At 35.5% G+C, this 20,963-nt stretch overlaps 3 protein-coding genes across 9 annotated transcripts; all 3 read right to left on the reverse strand.

Annotated features, from left to right (window-relative positions):
- Nucleotides 1-68: 68 nt before the first annotated feature.
- On the reverse strand, nt 69-5,203 carry LOC18046553 (ras GTPase-activating protein-binding protein 2). Of its 3 annotated transcripts, XM_006443672.2 has the most exons (10): nt 5,073-5,203; nt 4,781-4,913; nt 4,503-4,637; nt 3,702-4,011; nt 3,098-3,363; nt 2,252-2,465; nt 1,584-1,705; nt 1,418-1,486; nt 1,075-1,156; nt 69-581 (listed from the first exon to the last, which is right to left on the reverse strand). In XM_006443672.2, exons 2-10 carry the CDS (start codon nt 4,808-4,810, stop codon nt 436-438), a joined length of 1,374 nt encoding a protein of 457 aa, XP_006443735.1. In that variant the 5' UTR covers nt 4,811-4,913; nt 5,073-5,203; the 3' UTR covers nt 69-435. The 3 variants fall into 3 exon arrangements, with proteins under 3 accessions (XP_006443735.1, XP_006443736.1, XP_024043612.1); XM_006443673.2 differs by having other exon boundaries at nt 4,781-5,203; XM_024187844.1 differs by having other exon boundaries at nt 4,503-4,659; nt 4,781-5,203.
- A 1,084-nt stretch (nt 5,204-6,287) lies between these two features.
- Nucleotides 6,288-15,990, reverse strand: LOC18046554 (pre-mRNA-processing factor 39). 4 transcript variants are annotated; one of them, XM_006443678.2, is made up of 14 exons: nt 15,775-15,990; nt 14,799-15,281; nt 13,863-13,972; nt 13,357-13,586; nt 12,567-12,734; nt 11,535-11,916; nt 10,896-11,039; nt 10,311-10,463; nt 10,106-10,222; nt 9,387-9,467; nt 9,098-9,247; nt 8,189-8,479; nt 7,035-7,142; nt 6,288-6,738 (listed from the first exon to the last, which is right to left on the reverse strand). In XM_006443678.2, the coding sequence occupies exons 2-14, from the start codon at nt 15,244-15,246 to the stop codon at nt 6,631-6,633; spliced, it is 2,490 nt and encodes an 829-aa protein (XP_006443741.1). In that variant the 5' UTR covers nt 15,247-15,281; nt 15,775-15,990; the 3' UTR covers nt 6,288-6,630. The 4 variants fall into 4 exon arrangements, with proteins under 4 accessions (XP_006443741.1, XP_006443740.1, XP_024043610.1 ...); XM_006443677.2 differs by having other exon boundaries at nt 6,288-6,735; nt 15,775-15,937; XM_024187842.1 differs by lacking the exon at nt 9,098-9,247 and having other exon boundaries at nt 15,775-15,937.
- Nucleotides 15,991-17,909: 1,919 nt separating this feature from the next.
- Nucleotides 17,910-18,830, reverse strand: LOC18046555. Of its 2 annotated transcripts, XR_002906595.1 has the most exons (3): nt 18,624-18,822; nt 18,378-18,521; nt 17,910-18,250 (listed from the first exon to the last, which is right to left on the reverse strand). XR_002906595.1 is itself a non-coding variant. In XM_024189255.1 (2 exons), exons 1-2 carry the CDS (start codon nt 18,577-18,579, stop codon nt 18,045-18,047), a joined length of 408 nt encoding a protein of 135 aa, XP_024045023.1. In that variant the 5' UTR covers nt 18,580-18,830; the 3' UTR covers nt 17,910-18,044. The 2 variants fall into 2 exon arrangements, 1 of the variants encoding a protein (XP_024045023.1); XM_024189255.1 differs by having other exon boundaries at nt 18,378-18,830.
- Between the last annotated feature and the right edge of the window lie 2,133 nt (nt 18,831-20,963).

Consider the following 20,963-nt stretch of genomic DNA (forward strand, 5'->3'; position numbering starts at 1 on the left):
TCATCAGCTTTCCAAATTACAAAGAAACCATGAAAACTAATTCCCAATTACAAAGAAACCATGAAAACTAACAGTAAGAGATTGATATTGTAAACGAGCTCATCACATTTCCCACACACAGCTCGGAAGTTCCAAAAATATCCCCATGAATTGCATGATAAAAATCATTCAAGGGGAGTAACACAGGTTTATAACAGCAGAAGAAAACAGGTGTCCCACACTCCATAGGATGCCACACCCCATAAAGTACAAATACATTTCCTCAACCATTTGGAATTGCTAAAATGTTCAACCAGGAATCAGCAAAAACCTCTAGACCCTTGGATATAAGAAAAAGTGCCCACATATGATCCCCTAGATGATTTTTGCGTGCCCACGTATGATCCCCTAGATGATTTTTGCCTGTTCATGTTCGAACTCCTAAGGCCCTTGGATTCATTGTGAACCACGTTGATAGAAACCATTGCCTCTCGATCTGTTATAGTCGCCACCATCTTGGGCACTACCCCTGCCTAAACCACGACCACCGAAGCGTCCCCTTGGAGCATCTGTTTGGTAACTTCCCCTGCCTCTTCCCCTTCCTGATCATGGTAGCAAAGAAATTTCAGAGCTCATTTTCCATTTGGATAATCATACATAAAACATCTATTTCAACAATAAATGGGAGAAGAATATTTGCGATCAAAATGTAACATGCCCCAGCAAAGTTTAAGTGCTAATAAACTCAACACATGTAACACTAGTATACAAGTGTGAATCCTGTGACCACCTACCATATTACAGTAGCTCCGTTTTAAGAATGACAATCACATTCACACACAGAAAATAGGCTTGTGAACACAGAAAATAGGCCTAAATCAAATTGAAAAAGGATAGCCCATAAAAATAAATATGCAAAACCCAGCAGAGCATAGGATTGCAGCAGAATAAATCATATAAATTTCATTATGCCACCAACATATCAGAATATTTTCAGAATCCATCAGTTTAAAGATTGTGGAAATTTATCATAACATGAATGATGATATCAGCCTCTGAAAAAGAATACAAAGACCAAAGGGTTCAGATACGTACTTCCTCCTCGAGAAGTACTGCCAGTGTTTGGTCTCCGCTCCTCAATGTAGACTTGCCTTCCAGCTAACTGTATTGGAGACGCCTACAGAAATAACAGGACAAGTCAACAGTCTGCATTAAAACTATTGACTGTAATAGATGATATGTATCATAAATAAGGCTCCATGTGTTTTACAAAACATATCAATAACACAAAATGCATGACCATTCTTAAAGATGTAAACATAGGTAAATGAAAGAGTCAAACAAAACATGGGAAGCAACAAATGCAACTCCTTGATCACACTAGAGTAAAAAATTGGGACCGCAAACATCGCAGATATATAAAAGCTTAAAATCAAACCTGGATAGCATTTTGAACACCAGAAATGTCTTCAAACTCAACAAACGCGTAGCAAACACCAACAACATCCTGTACACAACACAATTGCTAATTCAGCTTCTTCAAATACCACATATAGAGACTAATTAGGAAAACAAAAAGGGGGCCGGAGGGGGGGGGGAGTAACCTTCCGGTTTCTAACAAAAACACCATCAGGCTTGATTCTGCCAAAGTTCTGAAACTCCTCCTCAATTTCAAAAGCAGTAACAGTAGAGGGCAAGTTTCTCACATAGACAGATTTCACCTCACCTGAAAGGACAAATAATCAATAATCAATATGAATATCCTCCTTTCAACAAAAATATGAATCTCAAATAATCAATTTCATTGGATTGCAACAAGTTACTCTGAACTCCCCAACATAGAAGGCAAGCTCCAAAAATGAACATAAACAAGCTTCAAGAACTTTTCTTGAAATCACAACAAACTTTTATGAACAAAGGGTCAGATCAAAATACTAGATGATCCATGCCCAGATTCACATCCTTTGCACAAAACTAGACTGTGAGATTTAGATATTAGCAAATATCAATCAACTAGAATATTGGAATTCAAATCTCATGGAAAAATGGACCCCATGAACGGCTCTCACAAAAATGAATAAAAAATTAAAAAAATAAACGACCAGGAAAAACTTCACTATTCATTAGATACTAGCATTCAGTCCTGTGGGAAGAAATATTCATGCAGCCAGAAAAGGCACAATGATTATCTTCTCTATTATTATATAATATGAGTCTTACTATAAGACAAGTCTCACTATAAGCACCAGATTTTTATACACAAAAAATTAACCTTCATCTAAGCCCAAGCTGTCATCCACTGCTTCAAATCCAGATTCAGGCATATGTGATGAAACTCCGGATTCAGGCACAAATGATGATGTGTAATTTGACTGCTGGGTAGTGGGCTGGGGAGCAGGATTCCAATCTGATGTAGTTGAGGCAGTTTTGGTAAATGATGGCTGAGTGGCAACAAATGATGTACTCTGGCTCTTAGATACTCGCAACTACATGTTTTCAAAAGATTGAACAAAAGTTATAAATTTGTCACTCAACAACACTTGAAATTATCACAAACTATCACAGCAGATAAAAATTTAAGAGTGTCCAGCCCTCCCACACATTTCTAGCTCAAGTAATCAACTATTATGACCCCCATTATCTTGCTTTTCTTCCTTTCAAGTTCCCCACAACACTAATAATATTAACTGAAATCAAATGCGCATTCTCATTCACATATTTCTCTTGCAAGCACAGAAATATTCTGGTCATGGAGAGGTGCTAAACATAAGATGAACAGTAAAATCTATGGGACTTTGTTATCCAATAGGATGTAAAATGTTTATTAATTATTCAGATGCTATATGAGCAGATTCAAAAAATTAAGATCCATACTTGTTGATATCAAACTGGAAGAATCACCCATTAGCAGGACCACAATAACAGGTGAGAATGGCTTTATGTAGTTCTAACAAACTTCTCTTTACCACTATTAACCTCCCATTAAAGTATTTGAACAGTGCTCTCAAAACTAATGGTTGGATGCTATAGAAGACACATGTAGCAGGAAACTTCTGAGGTCGCACACAAACAGTACGCATAAGACATGCCATAGAAAGAGAGTAGAAGCTGTGCTTACAATAGAAGCATAAGTTTTCCTTTGAGGCTCGTCCACAGGCTCTTCCACAGCAGGGGCCGGTGGGGGCTGCACAGGGCTCACATCAGTTTGAAACGATGCAGGAATTTCTTCTGCGGGAATTTCCTCATCCACTTCTTCAGATTCAGGTTCTTCATCCTGCTGTTGCTCTGGGAGACTGTAATTATCAGTTGCATCATCTTCAATATGAACTGAGCTTACATACTCTCTAGCCTCTTCTTCCAAGACATAATCAGAAGCTGCTAAACCTAATGAATTTGAGCAAACATACTATGGTCAAATCGTGAAAAAGTATTTATCAGATATCAGAATTGTGAGCGAATAACCTACAATTTACCCATCATAACACAGTCAACCCATTTGCATTTGTAGTTGATCCACACATTGAACAACAATTATACTGTATAGTTAACTAAAATGTATCAGCTCAGATAAAAAGTCACAGCCTAAAACTTAAACATCCCTGCTAATTAAAACAAAAATTTGTATCATAAGAAGCAACTACATTGTCATATGCCTGTCCTTCAGGATCACATATCTCAAACTGCTTGACGCTTGTTGTATATATAAAACTTTATCCTTGTACCTGCTTGTTCAGGGATGGGGCTAGAAGCATCATGTTGTACGTCAAACTTATTTTCTGACAACACAGGAGCTGGATGTTGGTAAACCGGTTCTTCATCAAGGAAGTGGAAAATATCATTAAGAACGAAGTAACCCTTCTCTTGAGGAGCAAGGAAAAAGGTCTGCACAAATTTCCTTCTTCTGCAGAATTCCTTAGTTTTGACAGAACCTGAAACCATCACCAATACACCTCCATTCCAAGAACCAAGTGAATTGATTGTCTTGATCTCAATTGCAGTGAAATTTAGCGAGATGACGAGTGAATGAATATCCTGCAGACAAATAGATAAAAGTAAGAATTTCTAAAGAAAGCTAATTAAGATAGTCATTTATACGTTCAGAGGATGAAAATACAGGTACAGAGTCTTTAAATGGACAGTTTAAAAATTTGAAGGAACAAGTGAATGCTGTATAGCCTAACCAAGGCAGAAAGTCCTTCATAATTCCAAACTCACCTTCTAATCGTCACAGACAATCAACAAGGGAACTAGCACAAGTTTTGTACTTGCAAAGGCTATAATAAACTCAACATAAGCAAACTGAAAAAACATATGATAAATTTTCTACAGCACCTACAATAGAGGATTAATATGTAGAAGCCACAGCGCAATTTACAGACAAATCAAAATACTAATTTCATACCAAACGACATGTGGCCAAGAAGAATGCTTATGGATGAAAGCTAGCTAAGGCATGAAACACAAACAAGTTCATCAAAATATACAAATATATTTACCAAAAAAAGAAGAAGAAGAAGATCTACCAGCATTGAAGAAGCAGACTCAGTGGAATCTCCATCGACCCGAATCATGGAACTGGCATCAGAGTAAAACTGATGAACAAGATCAGGTTGTTGTTGAAGTACCTGATAGTATTGCCCCACAAAATACGAACCAACCTGATAACAACACATCACCCCACTTCACTTCCATTAAAACCAAAAGCAACAACCCCCCCCCCCCCCCCCCAAAAAAAATTGTAAACTAAAGATATCAGGTTGTGTTTTTTTTTTTAATTTTTTTTTAATTTTTAAAGAGTCACCTGCATAGGCGCTGGATATTGAGAGGCCATTATTGGTTGAGCTCAGAACAAAAGCATGCAGTTCAAAAATATCCACGAGAAACCCCTCGTAAAGCAGATCCACTTGAAGGTCAAGTATTTGAAAAACCCTAATCTGGTAACCAAAAGAAAGTTTATATATTCTTCGATTTGAGTGCAAGATTCTTCTTTTGAAATTCTCTTTATTATAGATGATAAGAAAACAGCAGCTCAAGTCAAGAAGCAAGAACGGGAGGCTCCAAAGAGAGAAAGAGAGAGATAATAAGGGACTCACGTTTTAGACAGGGGGTTTTCTGAGAACAACAAAAGAATCCAAAGAAGAAGACGAAGTGCTCTAGAGACAGATCTGCGTAGGCGTACAGAGCGTGCACTCTATTATATACTACTACTATTACTATACTGGGTTTTTTTCAAAATTTTAAAAAAAAATGGAAAGAAAAGAAAAAGAGAATTTATTCTTTTATGAATTGTTTTGATTGGGTGATTAATTACTGTTTATATTATATTACTTTACTGGCGAATGTGGATTAGCGCAATAATGAATATCAGAGCTGTCCATTAGAGAGTGAGCGAGGTATATTTTCGGAAGGAAACTTTCGGATGTACGGCTGTGATTTTAGAGTAAAAATCATGGGGTTTGGTCAATACGATATCCTCCGAAGTCAGTTTGATGAATACAATTGGTCTTTTTCATTTCCTAACAATCACGGAATTTGTAAATTTTTCCAAGAGAGGGCCAAAAAAAAAAGAAAAAGAAATTAATAATTAGTTAGACTGGATTCTCCGATGTGCCGTTGTCAGTCAGTAACTTGGAGATGGTCCACTGTACATAACAACAGAAAGCAGGTTCTTCTAACCAAAAGAGGCATAAGATGACGAAATCCTGAATCTATATCTTAATTTGGAGACGGTGTCCGCATGCCAAGTACAGGAACCAATTCGGTTCGAGCAGGTGTTTAAATAAAGATACTAAATAAAGGAACATGCCCTCTTTTTTTTTTTCTATGGCTAGGCATAGGTACACGATTATTTCAATAAAACAAAATAAAATTTGTTTGGTTGGGGGGGTTGGAGGAGAGGAAAAGACCAGCACAGTCCGTCAATTACCATCTGCGACCAAACTAGTTGTAAATCTGGAAGAACAAACCGTACTTGGACGAAATGAATGATACAATTCAAAGAACCCGAAGAGGTGGAAAAGACTCGGTAATGCCGAGAGAGTCTTTGAGACGAACTACCAGCTCAGAAAATAATTGGAACCATCTCCCATTCTCGGTCAACTTCTGAATTTTTTACCAGCCCGCATTTATTGAAAATTTAAAAAAATTACTCACTCAATAATGACGCCAGACAGCCGGATCACTAAAGATTCAGAACCTAATCTTTTTATTGGCAGTTTCAAGATAGTCTTCATGACAGAAGTCTTTTTCTTCTTTTTCATTTTTCAAAAACCCGCAACCATAGACATTGGCGAGAACAGTCAGAAGCCTGAGTATGAATCATTTAGAATTTTTTTGGCAGCTGAGAATCTCAACTGCGTCGAAGATTTATCTATCAGGAAGTTCGTGTTTACAACTTTCTCAAAATTACCTGGAAATAAATCATAATCCCTTTGCTTTTTTAACCTAAAATACAGGTTCACCATCACAACTTCCAACAGAATAAGTCAATAAGGTACTCACCATCCATCCTCTCTCACCTGGCCTACTCTGGTTATCATCCTATGTTATAAAGAAAACAAAGTTACACCTCATATCAAACCCATAGAATTGTTAAAAAAAAAAATGGACTTCTTTCTGTTAAGAGTGTATGGTACAAAATGTGATAAGCTCTCAATAATAACTTCCATAATAAGTCTGCGCGACTGAGGCAGGTTGCTGAGCTGGGGTTACTGTTGCCGCTGCAGTAGGTTGCGAGTAACCTTGTTGAGGAAAGGTCTGCTGTAATTTCAACCAAACTATCAGTTCTCAACATAGACAAGAAGAATGTCAGCAAATGACAACATCTGTTTCCTCCAGTTTTTCTTAACAGTTCTTTTTAACCACTCCCACTTGCTATTATCTTTTAAAATAAATTATAGATCTTTTTCTTTCACACAATTTTTTCACCCCCCATCTCTCTCATTAAAACAATTAAGTTCAAAAAATATTCTGGGTTTTACTTTTGTAAGTTAATATTGAAAACACAACACATAAAAGAAATGTTAATATTGTACTTAATATTTTATGCCACATACCTGGGCGGGATATGCAGGAGGATAAGCACCATAAGCAGCATTCTGTGGTACTGATGTTTGTGGAGTAGGATAACTGCTGCCATAAGCACTATATGCACCATACGCAGCCTATCACAATGGCAAAAGGAAAAAGCGGTCAACCAAACCAACCACACAAACAGATGCACAATTCAAGTTCCGTGCATATAAGTAGTGTGATCTTAAAAAGTTTCAGACAAACTAAAAAGAAAAAACATACACTCCAATGCAATGTATTTTTTCCTGTAATGTCTTGAAATTTGTGTTTTTTTCTCTTCTAACTTGTCTCTTACTTATTCTCAAAAAAAAAAAACTGGTCTCTTACTTTATTAAAGGAATTTCCTTATTATAAAATTACTCTATATATATATCTAGAGAGAGAGAGCAAAAAACAATGTAAAATTTAAACAAACAAATTGATTTTATAAGTATAGGTCAAAACAGACAAAATGGATATATTTAGAACACTATCTAAATATTTGAATAATGCAACTATTAGAAAACAATTTTCATGAATAATTCTACCAAATATGTTTCACAATTTACATACTTTCAGACAAACTCACAAAAGATTCATCATTTCTATGCTCAAGAACAAATTTGAAACAACAAATACCAGGAAACTATCTAGTAAAGTCGAAAGATAGAACTTTACAGTTCTCAACAGCCTGGCTTGCATAGAAAAGATAAGTATTGCACCCACATGACAGGCAAATTCTAAAGTACCAGCTATCTCAAAGTGTAACACACTTATGTAATGACCAAGAAGAACACCAAAAGAAAACTAATTCATGAAGGAAACTTCTATTGCGTTCACTACTGTTGTTTCTGGTGGAGCTCCATTCTCCCCTTTTTAAATCATTGAAAGAAACTAATTACAGAGAGTAGCTTAATTACAGTGATCAATTCCCACAGTTAAGCTCTTAAAATTAGCTAACAAATTATTTCCCACATAACAGGTAATCAACTCCTAAAGCTTCCTTGGCGTTACAACTTACTTGAAGCAAGAAACCTAACTAGAAACACTCCTCCTAGAAACATCATGCTTACAACAAATTATAGTTAAAAAGAGCTTTTCTACAACTTATGCTTAAAACATAACTACCAGAGAGTTCGGTCCAGACAGCGATATATACCTGTTGATTCCATTGTTGTGCCTGTGCCTGCGTCGCCGGTGGCCAAGTTTGTGGCTGAACGCCATAGCCAGCTGCCCAAGGGTTTTGTGAACTTGGATAAGCACCCATCAATGATTGGGCTGGTGAAGGAGCGCCAGAATAAGATTTGGCCATCTTAGCCCTCTCTGAGGCTAAAAAATCCTCTGCATGACGTTTCCTTAGTTCTGATGTGCTTCTATGAGGTAAGAAAAGTCTGGCATGCCTATCTTCAGCCTTCTTGATCAACTGTGCATCCCCAAAGAGACCCAAAAACTGCAAAATTATATCTAAGCTTATTAGACTTTCAAATCATACATGTTCTCGATAACAAATCAAAGCGTGTGATTGTCATCTCCAAAACCTTTTTCCTTTCCTAAATTCGGGAACAGATAAAAAGCACAGTTGACAAAATACATGGAAAACGGTATTGTAGAAACTCAAAAAATCATTTGGAAACTCAATTGTTATTAAAAACGAAAACATTTCTGGGCTTTCCAAAACAGAATTTAGTTAAGGCACATGACTTCTGCTGCCAGAAAACTTTCTTATACAATCAACAATATATATATACATATATTTTACAGAATAATTCTCCAGAAAACAAGCCGAGGGTTTCATGGATCTAGAATTCCATATATTATCTTTCTTTCATGCTTTGTCGCAAGAAAATTGTCAACTCAAGCGAAACTAACCATTCAACAAAAAATAACAACTGCTCAAAATTTTAAGCAAATGTCTCAATGATATAAGCATTGCAATCATAAGAAGTAACTTATTCAATAAGTAAGAAAAGGGAAGATGTATAAACCTAAAATTTCATTTTTCCCTTATCATTGAATGTATCCAGCTTCCAGCAAATCAAAATAAAATCCAAATTTTACAGTTGATTACCTCTAGAAAAACGCAAGACAGCTCTTCCCTCTCAGCTGCATTTGCAGTGCTGGGGCTATCTGAATTTGACATAAGGAACTTATCAACCAATTGCTCCAGAAAATCAATTTGCTTTGGTGAAGACTGAATAGACTCGAAATGAATCAAGGCCTGTGTGTTAAAAGAACAAAAAACCAGGTTATTAGCTAACAGAAATGGCCTTTTCTGAAAGAAAATAAATAAGGATAATCCTAAGATCTGTGTGTGAGAGCAAGAGACAGACAAAGAAACAGAGTGGGAGAGAGCAAACCTCTAGAAGTGGTTTTGACAGCTGAACATGGTCAAGCGAGTCAACAAGAATTTTCCGGGCTTTCTCTGCATTTCCAGAAACCTAAAAGAGCAAGAGGAATGTGATAGTAACTTTGTTTTTTTTTTTTTTTTTTTTGGTTTAAAAAAAAAGCCTAACCAGTGGAAAACGGCAGCTTAAATTTCAAAGAATAAATATCTTACTTAGATTCAAGAAGTACAAAACATCCCCCAGAGAGAGGGATAGAGGAATACAGGGTCCTGAAGTACTGTCCAAACTGATGCCTGTCCTGGTTGTTGGTAACATTACACTTGATAGTAATTATTTGATGGCTTGTCAAAATGGACTCAATTGGGTGTCCAAACAATTTTTAAGGCATGAAAGCATGTTTGAATCAATAAAATTCAATGTGTTTTTTATACAATAGTTATAAGTCTGCTGAACATCTCTAAGGCCCATAAGTATACGAAAAATACAAAGGACCCATAGTAATTGCTCCCAGAGTAATCATACACTATACAAAAAATTTTACTGTCACGAAGGCATTTATAAATCAATGGAAAGACATTGGGAAGTGGAAAAGCAAACAAAACATAGAAGCATCGTACAATCAATTACATGATCAAGCTAGTCTATGCCAAAAATAGAAGCTGGATATATACTAATGGGACTTGTAAGAGCCATACTAAAATAACCAAAACGCAAAGTAAAAGTCCACTTACCAGGTGCAAAAATCTAGAGTACTGAGCATACAACATCGGTAATGTTTGTGAATGCTCTTTCCCTTTTTCAATAGCAATGGCCTGTTCATATAAAGAAAAGGCATCTTCAAGATTCCCCTGCAAAAGCAAGAGAAACAATCAAGTAAAACAAGCAACATCTTTGTTACATCTAAACACACTAAAAATCTAGCTTACACAAACCTACCAGCCGTCGTTCCATGTTCGCATGCTTAATAATTGCTTCAAGAAGGCCAGGAGAAGTTTCTGTATGTACAAGTTGATAAGCAGCTCGAGCGCCATCTATATCCCCATTCTGCTCTTTGAATCGGGCAGCAAAAAGATGAATCTCTGGCAGCCTCTGTTCAAATTGTGAAAAAACAAAAAGCTCTTGTTAGTCATTTACAAAAGACCAGAAAGAAAAGAGGTAATTGTTATGGTGCATGCCTAAATATCAACAAAGATACCTCTTGTAAAGGTAAGTAATTCAACTGTCAATGGCATATTGTTCAAAAAATCACTGACCCTAAATTATTATTCAGAGACCAGCCACAGACAGAACAAACACAAATATTATAAATGAAAATACCATAATATCCTCACTAAAAGTATGCCACAATTTAGAGAGAGAGAGAGAATCTCCTTCGTTAAAAAGATACCAAAAACAGTTCTATCTATCTATCAATCTTTGTGTGTGTGTAAAGAGCCAATAACACATGCTTCCTTCTTATTACCTGAAGAAAAGAGGAAAGGATACAAGCTTCAAGTCAAAACATAGTCACATATTCAATACCTTGACAAAGACATGAGTTGCACGAGCAAGTGCATTATGCGCAAGATCCATACTTCCACTGGCTTCCATGCACAAAACATATCGTATCCAGTACTCAGGATAATTGGCACATGCTATCAAACATCTTTCATATAGCTTAACTACCTAGCTCACAACAAAAGCACATCACAAATCATTAAGTATAATAATTCACCAATACAAGAAAAATAGACAATAAAAACCACAAAAGAGATACGCATAAGAAATACTCCATTATTGGAAAAGAGAGGCCCCTCATATACGAAAGGAGGGACCCTCCTTGCTTGACAGATAGATGGTTAGGAAGACAAGAACACACCTGCATGCATAACATGGGAATTTTAAAAAGAATAAAATATACTATACAACACATCACGAACCTAAAACGTCCACGGACAAATGAGGGTTTGAAGTACTTAGCCTTAAAGTAACCAAATCGAAGGCCCAGCCTTTAGTCTCAGTTCAATTTCCCTTTAAAAAGTTGCTTCACCCAACGATTTAGCCAATAAAGCATATGATGCAGCAGATATTACTTAACTGTAAGTCAACTTATAATCAAGAGACAACTAAAAGCTACAAACCAGAGATTCTCAAATATGGACTGCAAACAAACCCAAATACCTTGTTGAAATCACCATCTCTTTCTATAAAGTCCAGATAGTTATGCCAGTTTTCAAGCTCAGCGACACTTAGTGGCTTGACATGAAAATATGGCCTCCTGATAGCTGTTTCAAAACCAATGATCTTAGAATCAAACTCTTTAGCTTTCTTATACATCTCTTCTCTGATGGCGATATACTTCTCCAACTCCTCCGCTTCTGTTAAGCCAGCACTAACAGGTTTAGAAGTTTGTTCAGCAGCATCAGGCTGAACCTCTTCCTCATTTACTTTAACTTCAGCACCAGTCTCTGAAGGTGCTGCTGCAACAGCAACAGCAGCAGCATCGACTTCCTCAGCAGTCCTTAATTCAGATAAAGGTCGACTTGCAGCAAACTCCTTGAAACTGTAAAATTCCACCACTTGATATATTCAAAAGGTCTAATGCAAATAACTAAAAAAACTACATAAACTGAAGATTGTGCTGATATATAAGTACTTAATTGCAACAACTAACACATGCCCAAGCACATAATTGGAAGCATGACAAGAAACACTCATATTAAACGCACAGAGCTAATGACAAATTCCCAATGAATTCACACACTTTTCGCAAACTATATGCAACATGCAATCCATTTTAACAAACAAAACCGTAGCAAAATTCAGGTGAATTTCTGCTTCCTAATTATTTTGATTATCATCAAGACCAATTGTAAAAATAAGCTTTGGACCATAAGCATAGGGTAGAGACCCCTTCCCCACTAGTACCATCCAAATCAGTATTCTAACCGTACACAATAGCACTGTCATGGAGCTTGTATGAAAGTATGTGTGTGCTCGCACACTCACAAGTTAGTGTACATATATCAATGGTGACATGACTACCATAAAACACGCATAGGGAAAACAGTTCATTAGAACAAACATATAATTTCAAAAGTCTAGCAAATAGTCACCACCTCAAACATGCTCATCAAACTAAACTTAAAATAAATCTTAAACCAAATCTCAACATATAAGTCAAGCTATGTGCATGTGATAACAATAAATTACCTGCTGAAATACCGATCTAACTGTTGAATCGGATTCTCTAAAATCCTAGTGTAAATCATTGCGACGCGACTCCACTCCTGCTGCATGTATTCATATTCAATGTATTTGTCCCAAAGTGGGAATGACAAGTAATCTGTCCCAACATAAGCCAACCCTCGTTCAAAAAGCCTGAAGCAAATCAGGAGGAAAAAGAAATTGTTAGGACATAGGTAATAACCATCAACTGAGCTGATGCAAACACATCCACAAATGGAGACATCTGCCCTAGTCTTGAAGGAGAGCATTCACGCTAACGGCATATGATGCATCCAAATGCTGCAATTACCTTCCTGATAAAAACCATACTATGTCCGAAATGGAGCAGTGAAAGAGGCCATCTTAGCCTTTAATTGGACGAGATCTTCCCAGCAGCATTTTGCAAAATGATGCACCTCAGATGTCAAAGTTGAAGACAACCATGATACAAAAATGACTACAAAACTATGACACAGGCCTCGGGGAAGGATTGGGAGAAAGGGGCACAAAGAGGCCAAAAACAGTATTGACATCAAATAAATTCACGACTATGACAGAGGCTTCAATTCAAGAGTTTGCACACAAAAAATATATAATTTATAAAGTGCATTCCCATCAAACTTTTCCATGAGTGTCAGCTCTGTTGCAGGCATACTGAAATAATGTTAGAAATGAAACAAAAATAGATTAACAGATCCTTGCGACTGAAAAACTCACACAGTCAACATCTGACAATGCAGACCAAAAACAGCAATTGAGAAGGAAATAATATTACCTTCGGATGGTTTCAGGATCTCCATATGTGTTTATGGCAAATATGCAGTAATGCAACCAAATGTCTACCGAATATGTCACCCCTTGAACTGCCCGTTCGTAAACTTCCACAACTTTGTCCATGGAGCCCACGCGTGCCTCGTGATCAGCATACTTCTTCCAATAACCATAGCACAAAGGAAATTCAGCCAGAAAAGCATCATACACTCTTCTTATTTTTACTATATTGTCCTGTACAGAACGAATTGATAGGAAATATTACTTCAAAAGCACATAGCCAATTAAGTTACACCACACACATACACACTAAATTAAAAAACTAACCAGAGGAGTGTTCCAGTGAAGAATTCAAATTGATCTTTGACTGAACTTTGTCTTAGATAACATGTAAATTTTTTAGGCCACTCAAAGCATATAAACCACCAATGTGAAACTCCCCAAATAAACTTAAAATCAACCTAATGAACAAAAAATGATGGTATAACTTATCTACCAAGAACAACATACCTGTGCCAGCTTCTCTGTCTCTTCAAGTAGGGCAGTCCATGCACTAAAGTCAGAAGAATTGGCCTTCACAATGTTCCATAGTCGATCTTCTTCACCTGACATTGCTGGCACTACAGTGCAGGGGCAAAATGAACATAAAATATCTCAATATCAGAATCTATTAAAATAAAACTCTAATCTACAGAATATCATCAATGGACATTTCAGTTTCACCAAGCTATGCAACCCTAATTCCAAGGCATACAGTTTACGTTCTAGGATATATACAGTAAAGCCAATGATAACTCGTTTCATGTTCGAAGTCATCAGATGGCAGAAAATTAAGCCCCAACATTGGAGTATGTAGAATTGAGGTCAAAAGAGAAACCATTACATCTATAGAATGGCTAATAAATATGAAACATGAAGATGCAGAACAAATGACAACATAAATAAGAAATAAAAGGGGATAAATTCAAGTTGAATGAGAACAGAGGATTCTCGAAGCCAGTCCAAAGTGTGAGAAGAAACATTTAAGCTAAATGCCAACATTGATTTCATGACTTCAGCTTACATATGTCCTGCAACATTGCTTCAGTGTAGTGGTAATAAATCTTACACATAACCATTTAGTGGCAGACTGAACTTTACAGCCTTCTGTCATACTGGCTTTTTGTGCAACTCACAAGAGAATGCAAAAACTTATAATGAGTTTGTACATGTATGAACAACCAAGCCAGCTACACAAAAAGTTCCATGAGAACACTTATAATCCTGAAGACACTTATGTATAATATAGTTTATGCAACATCATCACTAATTAATTTCATACTAAAACAATTTGCAACGCACTTTTGAGTTTTATGATTATTCTTTGAAACAACAATCTGCAAATGGCACTACAAAAAGTCACCAAAACAGCACGACAAGAAACCATGCCAGAGAAGACATACATACCAGAACCATCCACAAGCTCTTGTCCAGCAGCAGCCCCACTTTCAATACCCAAAGAGGTTCCATTTTCTGTTGATGTGGCATTTCCTGCTTCATTTACAACATTACCATTCATAGAATTATAACCAGCAGCTTGAGATGACCCCATGGCTTCATTTTCTGAAGTAGCAACATTATCACCACTGCCAGGGGCCCCAACACCTGGGGCTTGTTGCATAACAGCATTAGGATCCATATTATATGCATTTCCATCAGCTACACCAGGTACTGAATAAGCTGCATCTGCCGATTGCCCAGGAGCAGCATAACCTCCAGTAGTCCCTGAGGCAAAGGCACTGGCATCAGGAACAGCATTTGTGCCAGCATCAGCATAGGCAGCATTAGTATAGCCCGCAGAGTTATAACTCATAACCGCAGATGTTTCAGCAACTAGTGTTTCACTGTCTCCCATACTAGAGGAGCAGACTTTCAGTTCAACCGTGGAAACTGCAAGAATAGAATCAACATTCCGATCACAATTCCAACTCCCCTTTTTTAGACTACACCAAATTCTAGTAAACACACACAAATCAAAAGCTCAATTGTCTTTGGATAAAATAAAACAAATTATATTTACATACATACATACATACATACATGTATGTATGTATGTATGTATGTATATTACATTTCTTACCTCAAGAAAAAGCACTAAAGTTGATCCAATATTTTACAAATTTCAACTCAATTGGTCACAAGTACAACAAAGAATACACAAACTTGGAAAATTTAACGCTATTTCATAGACTATCAAAGAGTCTCGCTCAGTTTGGAAACATAAAACAAACCTAGGCCAATAAGACTACACCGGACACTAAAAAATTATACACACACACACAAAAACAACAAACCCTAATCCCAACGGTTTCGCACCATAAACCCTAGCCGAGAACACAAATACAAGCACGAAAACAATAAAAAGCAATTGTTGTAGACTTACCAGAAGCCAAAGCAGCGGCAGCGTCTCGCGAGACTGCTTGATTTGGTTTACAAATTGGAAGGGTTTTGTGTTTTTGTGTTGATGACTTGATGGGGTGTTGGTGTCCGCAATTTCTTTTGGGTCTTTGGCTTTTTGGTGGGGCGCCGGGCACGGGCAGGGGCAGGGGCAGGGGCACGGATATAGTAGGGTGTCTAAGTTTGGAACGTGGCGATCTTATACGATGACGAGGACCGCTGATGACAGTTTTGTTTTTGTGATTGGTTTAATCTGGGCCCATGGATTTGGAAAATTTTTGTGATGTAATCATGTGCACCCCGCGCTTGGTGGCCGCGTAAGCACGTCTTACCACATTGGGTTGGGCTTTAGTGGACTTTCGTTTGAGTGGAGCTTTTAACACCCCTACAATTCGCATAACACCCCTCTAGAATTTTATTTCCTAAAGCTCCCCAAATTTTAATTTATAAAATACTCCGTAGTCCATATAAAATTTTAATTATCTTCCCACAAAATTTCATCTCTAAAAAGTTATCTCTTTTAAGATTTTATTATAAAATACATACAAATCTTAAAATCTTAATTATTTTCTTCTTATTATATTATTTATATCTCCATAGCTCAAAACTCTTATAATTTTCTTTAAAAAAATATTTTTCATTTAGAATTTAAAGCATAAAAATAAATTATGAAATGGGATAGATATAAAAATTTAGCTAAAAATATTTTACAGTGTTCAGTTGTATTTTCATTGAAAAAATAATAATTGTCTTTGGTTATTTAGGTAATTTTAATAAGAAAAAAATTTGTGAGGAATTTGAGGAATGTCAAAAAGAGAGATTGTAGAGTTCTTCTGTTTTAATACACCCATTCAATGAATACGCACATGAATTAAATATAACTATTAATTACATAATATTTTAAACAAAAAACAAAACACACACTCGTCGTGCTTGCATTAGTAGGTGCACTACTACAAAAGTGCTCTAAAACCTCTATGCAGAAAGCCTTTGATTTTTAGGATACATTTGGGCTCAACAAATATATGATTTCTAAAATAATTTTATAAAAATTTCAAAATCACTTTTTACTTCAATAAAAGTAATCTAAAATAGCTGGGGAATTTCAATCACTTTTCACTTTTAACTTGTTGGGTATTTTTTTTCTTTTTTTAACTTATTGGATATTTGGGATAACTTCACTTCAGTACTTCACTTTAACCTAAGATATTAAGTATTGTATTATTGAAAAGTTTATCTAAAAGATTTCAATCATTTTTCTATTGTAAATTAAATAAACACTTACATATTGGTGGGACTATTTGAACCCATCAAATTTTTATATACACTCATTTTAAAAAATAAAAATAAAAGCATTACTACAAGTTTAAAATTTAAAAATCTCAAAACTACCCTTCATTAATCACTTTCTCTCTTTACCTTACAATTATATATTCTCTTTCCAATCTCACGTTTTATAAAAACAAACGCTTAATTTCTCTCTCATTTTTGTGGCATTTCTTAATATATCATAATTTATATTTCATACTTTTTATATACAAGTTTTTTTTCTTAATACTCGTTAACGTTGTGTTTTGGTGAAAATTAATTATTTAATATTCATTAACTTTCATACCTGATAAAACTTACTGATTATTTACAGTTAAATTGATATATCTAAATAAATTAATAAAAATTTATAAAATTGAGAAGAGAAAGAGAAAAAAAAACTAATTAAGTAATTTTTTCAAAAATTATTTAGCTAATAAAAGTTTTAATTAAAAGGGCGTAGAGAGAAACTTGGTGGGTTTAAATAGTCCTACCTAACTACCCCTTATATATGTCATTGGATCCTTTAGAATCAATTTAAATTTGAGAAATCCTTAAATCGTTGTTTGTCTCTTGCATGAATCAAGAGAAATAAGTAATAAGTATACATGTAAATAAAGAAAAAAGTAAACAAGGCAACTGAGTTTGCCTTGTAGATAAATTTTTTTTGTCTTAGATGATTTTATACATTTCTGTGTATAAATATCATTTATTTTTATGCACCAAAAAGTCTTGTCAATATCAATTGGTTTAAGGATCACACAGAGTGAAAGTTATTAATTAGAAAGGAACAAATTGTTAATTGTTCAGCCTGTTTATAAAAGAAGCTCAACATTTTCAAACAAAAATACAAAATTTTCCATGATTGCGGATCAACAAACAGTAGCAGTAATACAAAGAAGCCGAACAGGATCATGGAAACACATTTAAATCTCAATGAAAGAAACGTCAAGACTCGCTTTCTCTCTTGGAGGATTCAGTTCGACCAAGGCCACTCCCGGCACCAACTGAAACAGTTGCAGGAGGAGTTACGGCTTTAACTGGTGTCGTTTTGGCTGGCATTTTGTTCTGCCGATCAAGAATAAGCTTCTTCGCAGATGATGAACATCTTTTGTTATCAAACTTGATTCCATTTCCAATCAATCTGTCGTTATCTAAGAGTAAATTCAATATTCATAAATTAAAAATTAAAGAAACCCAATATAACATTAAAAAAAAGTAGTAGCAGTAATAATAATAAATAAATAGATAAATAAAGAAGAGATTAATTATTAGTATTACCAGGACTGGATAAGACTGCACGAGGACGCGTAACTGATCTGACTTTGTGGTTTTGTTTGATGTCCTTGCTGATGTCTTTGGATGCAGAGTTACAAGCCTTTTTAATTCTGGCAATTGAAGGTGGAGAACCGCTTTGATTTTCCTCTGTTACAAAAAAACAAAGAATGCAATGGTGATTAAGAACTAATATTTTGCTAAGCATCAATCAAATTGAGATAACGGGGTCCCGTATTATAGATCATGTACTAGTTGAAGAGCTGTCTGCTAAAGCAAGAGATTCAAGAACCCTCAGGAACAGAATGGATCCCTTGTCATTTGGAGGAGAAAAGTGATTCTCTGCTTTTTCTTCTTCTTGCTGTTGTTCCTTGATTCTGACTCTTGGCCGTGGGTACACTTCAAACTCCAAAAATAACACATACCCACGTAAGAAAATTGCATGAATTTCAACAAAGATAAGAAAGAAAGACTTTCTTTTGCATGATGTATAAATGCTAACAACATACTCTTTTTTTTTTTTTTTTCCCTCGGTTCTGTCTTGTGCTTCTAATCTCCAGAATTGTCAAAATGTAGGATGAGAGCTAATAAGATCAAATAAACAAATCCCAAGAAGAGAAAAATGAAAGAAACAGAAAAAGCATGAGAGCTATAAACTCACTATAAGATTTGCGCTTCTGAATTCAAACGGGCTTTGGCTCCTTATAACGTATTAAAAAGCAAAAGGCAATCAATGCGGCAAATCAGAAAGCAACGGTCTCTGATGACTGGAAAAGTGGTTCTAACAGTACCACTTTCATGTCTTGACTTGGAAACCAAGAAGCAAATTCATCCTGCTCAGCTAACACGTGGCAGAAATGGGTCCCCATAACATTATGTGAGAGGCGGGGGGCTGACAGACGTGTCTGTGAAATCTGAATCTCGGTCGCTTTGCTGGGAGAAAAGTGGAAATATGATGACACTCGCTCTCGCGGTAACTCAATCAAATTATAATCTCCCATTGTGCCACAATATTTATCTTTTCTTCAAAGCTATTGACACCCAAGCATCAATCAAAGTTGTCACAAATGCATTATAAGTTATAGCAATCAAATAATTCACACAAAATTTATTGGAACCCTAAAAAGGATAAGGGCGTTTGGTATTGTTTTTGGCAAAACAAAAATCCGTTTAAATGAGCTTTAAACAACAATAATAATAATAAATTAAAAGAACGGAGTTTATTAAAGTTATTTTTGTTAATAATAGAGATGCTTAAACAATCTACATTGTATTTAAATTATTTTAATTGAGTAAATAAAGATAAGGATTTCAAAAGATATTTTTGAGGAGTATCATGAGTCACACTCCAAATATTATTTTGGGCAAAACATATTTTCCGCTGCCGGGATTTGAACCCGGAATTCTGTTGTCGAATTTGCCAATGTGCTACAGCGGAATTTGTTTCAATGATACCAACAAAAACTTATTATCTATTATGAATGTGGATTAACAAATCGCTAATTAACATATCACCTTAATTTTGGGCTTTTGCCTTTTTGACCACTTTACTTTGGGCTTTTTATGTTTCTGATGGCCCAACTTCTGTTTTAAAAGATAAAAGTCTTTTGAGTTTGATTTTGGAATTAAAATAATTAAAATTTGACGACGTGGAACAACATATTTAGTGTCTATTTTGGTAACAATTTTATTTTCGAAAAATAATTTGGGGCTATTTGCATCCATCAAATTTCCCTCTACACCTATGTTAAGAAATAAATTCATTTTTAAAAATTTAAAAATTATCTTTCACTAATCACTTTCTCTCTAAGTTACAAATACATACTCTTTCTCTACTTTCACATTTTTCAAACTAAACACTTAGATTTCACCCTCTCTTAAATTCATTTTTTTGGCATTCCTTATCACATCATGATATATATTTCATTTTTTTAAGACATGCATAATGTGTAAACATACTTTTTTTTTTCTTGGGTCTGTCTTGTGCTTCTAATCTCCAGGATAATCAAATTGTAGGATGAGAGCTGAGATCAAATAAACAAATCCCAGAAGAGAAAAATGAAAGTAAAAAAAAAAAAGCATGAGAGCTGTAGACCCACTATAAGATTTATGCTTTTGAATTCAAACGGCTTTGGTTCTTCTTCTTGTGGAGAAGATGGAATCAGGAGCCTTAATTTATAACGTATTAAAAACTGAAGGCAATGAATGCAACGGCCTCTGGTGACTCCAAAAAAATTGGTACCGTCTTTTCATTTCTTGACTTGGAAACGAAGAAACAAATTCATATTGCCTGGTTAACACATGGCAGCAAAAGGTCCCTGACTCCTTGACACAGTCCCCTGTAACGGTGAGAGATGAGAGCTAGACATGTCTGAAATCTGAAACATGGTGGCGGTGCGGGGGAGAAAGGTGTAAAAACACTCGCTCTCCCAATAATTCAATTAATTAAAGGGTGAAGTGTTTTGAACCCACTAATTTTTCCTCTAAACACTTTTTTAATTAAGTTTTTATTTTTAAAATATTTTTTAATAAAATTACTTAATTAACCTTACTTCTCTTTCTCTCCCAATTCTGCAGTTTCATTATAGGTAA

Source organism: Citrus clementina, unplaced genomic scaffold, assembly GCF_000493195.1.
Source record: "Citrus clementina cultivar Clemenules unplaced genomic scaffold, Citrus_clementina_v1.0 scaffold_3, whole genome shotgun sequence".
Taxonomy (NCBI): Eukaryota; Viridiplantae; Streptophyta; class Magnoliopsida; order Sapindales; family Rutaceae; genus Citrus; species Citrus x clementina.

Excerpts from the sequence above, each read along its gene's own strand:
- LOC18046554 (XM_006443678.2), bottom strand. The coding sequence starts at position 15,246 with ATGGGAGACAGTGAAACACTAGTTGCTGAAACATCTGCGGTTATGAGT. Across the intron at positions 11,040-11,534 it reads GAGATGGTGATTTCAACAAG|GTAGTTAAGCTATATGAAAG; the intron begins GTATTTGGGTTT and ends GTTGTGAGCTAG. Across the intron at positions 7,143-8,188 it reads CACAACAATGGAATCAACAG|GCTGCGTATGGTGCATATAG; the intron begins GTATATATCGCT and ends CCATTGTGATAG.
- LOC18046555 (XM_024189255.1), bottom strand. The coding sequence starts at position 18,579 with ATGCTTAGCAAAATATTAGTTCTTAATCACCATTGCATTCTTTGTTTT. Across the intron at positions 18,251-18,377 it reads TGCAGTCTTATCCAGTCCTG|ATAACGACAGATTGATTGGA; the intron begins GTAATACTAATA and ends ATTTACTCTTAG.
- LOC18046553 (XM_006443672.2), bottom strand. The coding sequence starts at position 4,810 with ATGGCCTCTCAATATCCAGCGCCTATGCAG. Across the intron at positions 4,012-4,502 it reads AGTCTGCTTCTTCAATGCTG|GATATTCATTCACTCGTCAT; the intron begins GTAGATCTTCTT and ends ATTTGTCTGCAG. Across the intron at positions 3,364-3,701 it reads CCCCATCCCTGAACAAGCAG|GTTTAGCAGCTTCTGATTAT; the intron begins GTACAAGGATAA and ends CAAATTCATTAG.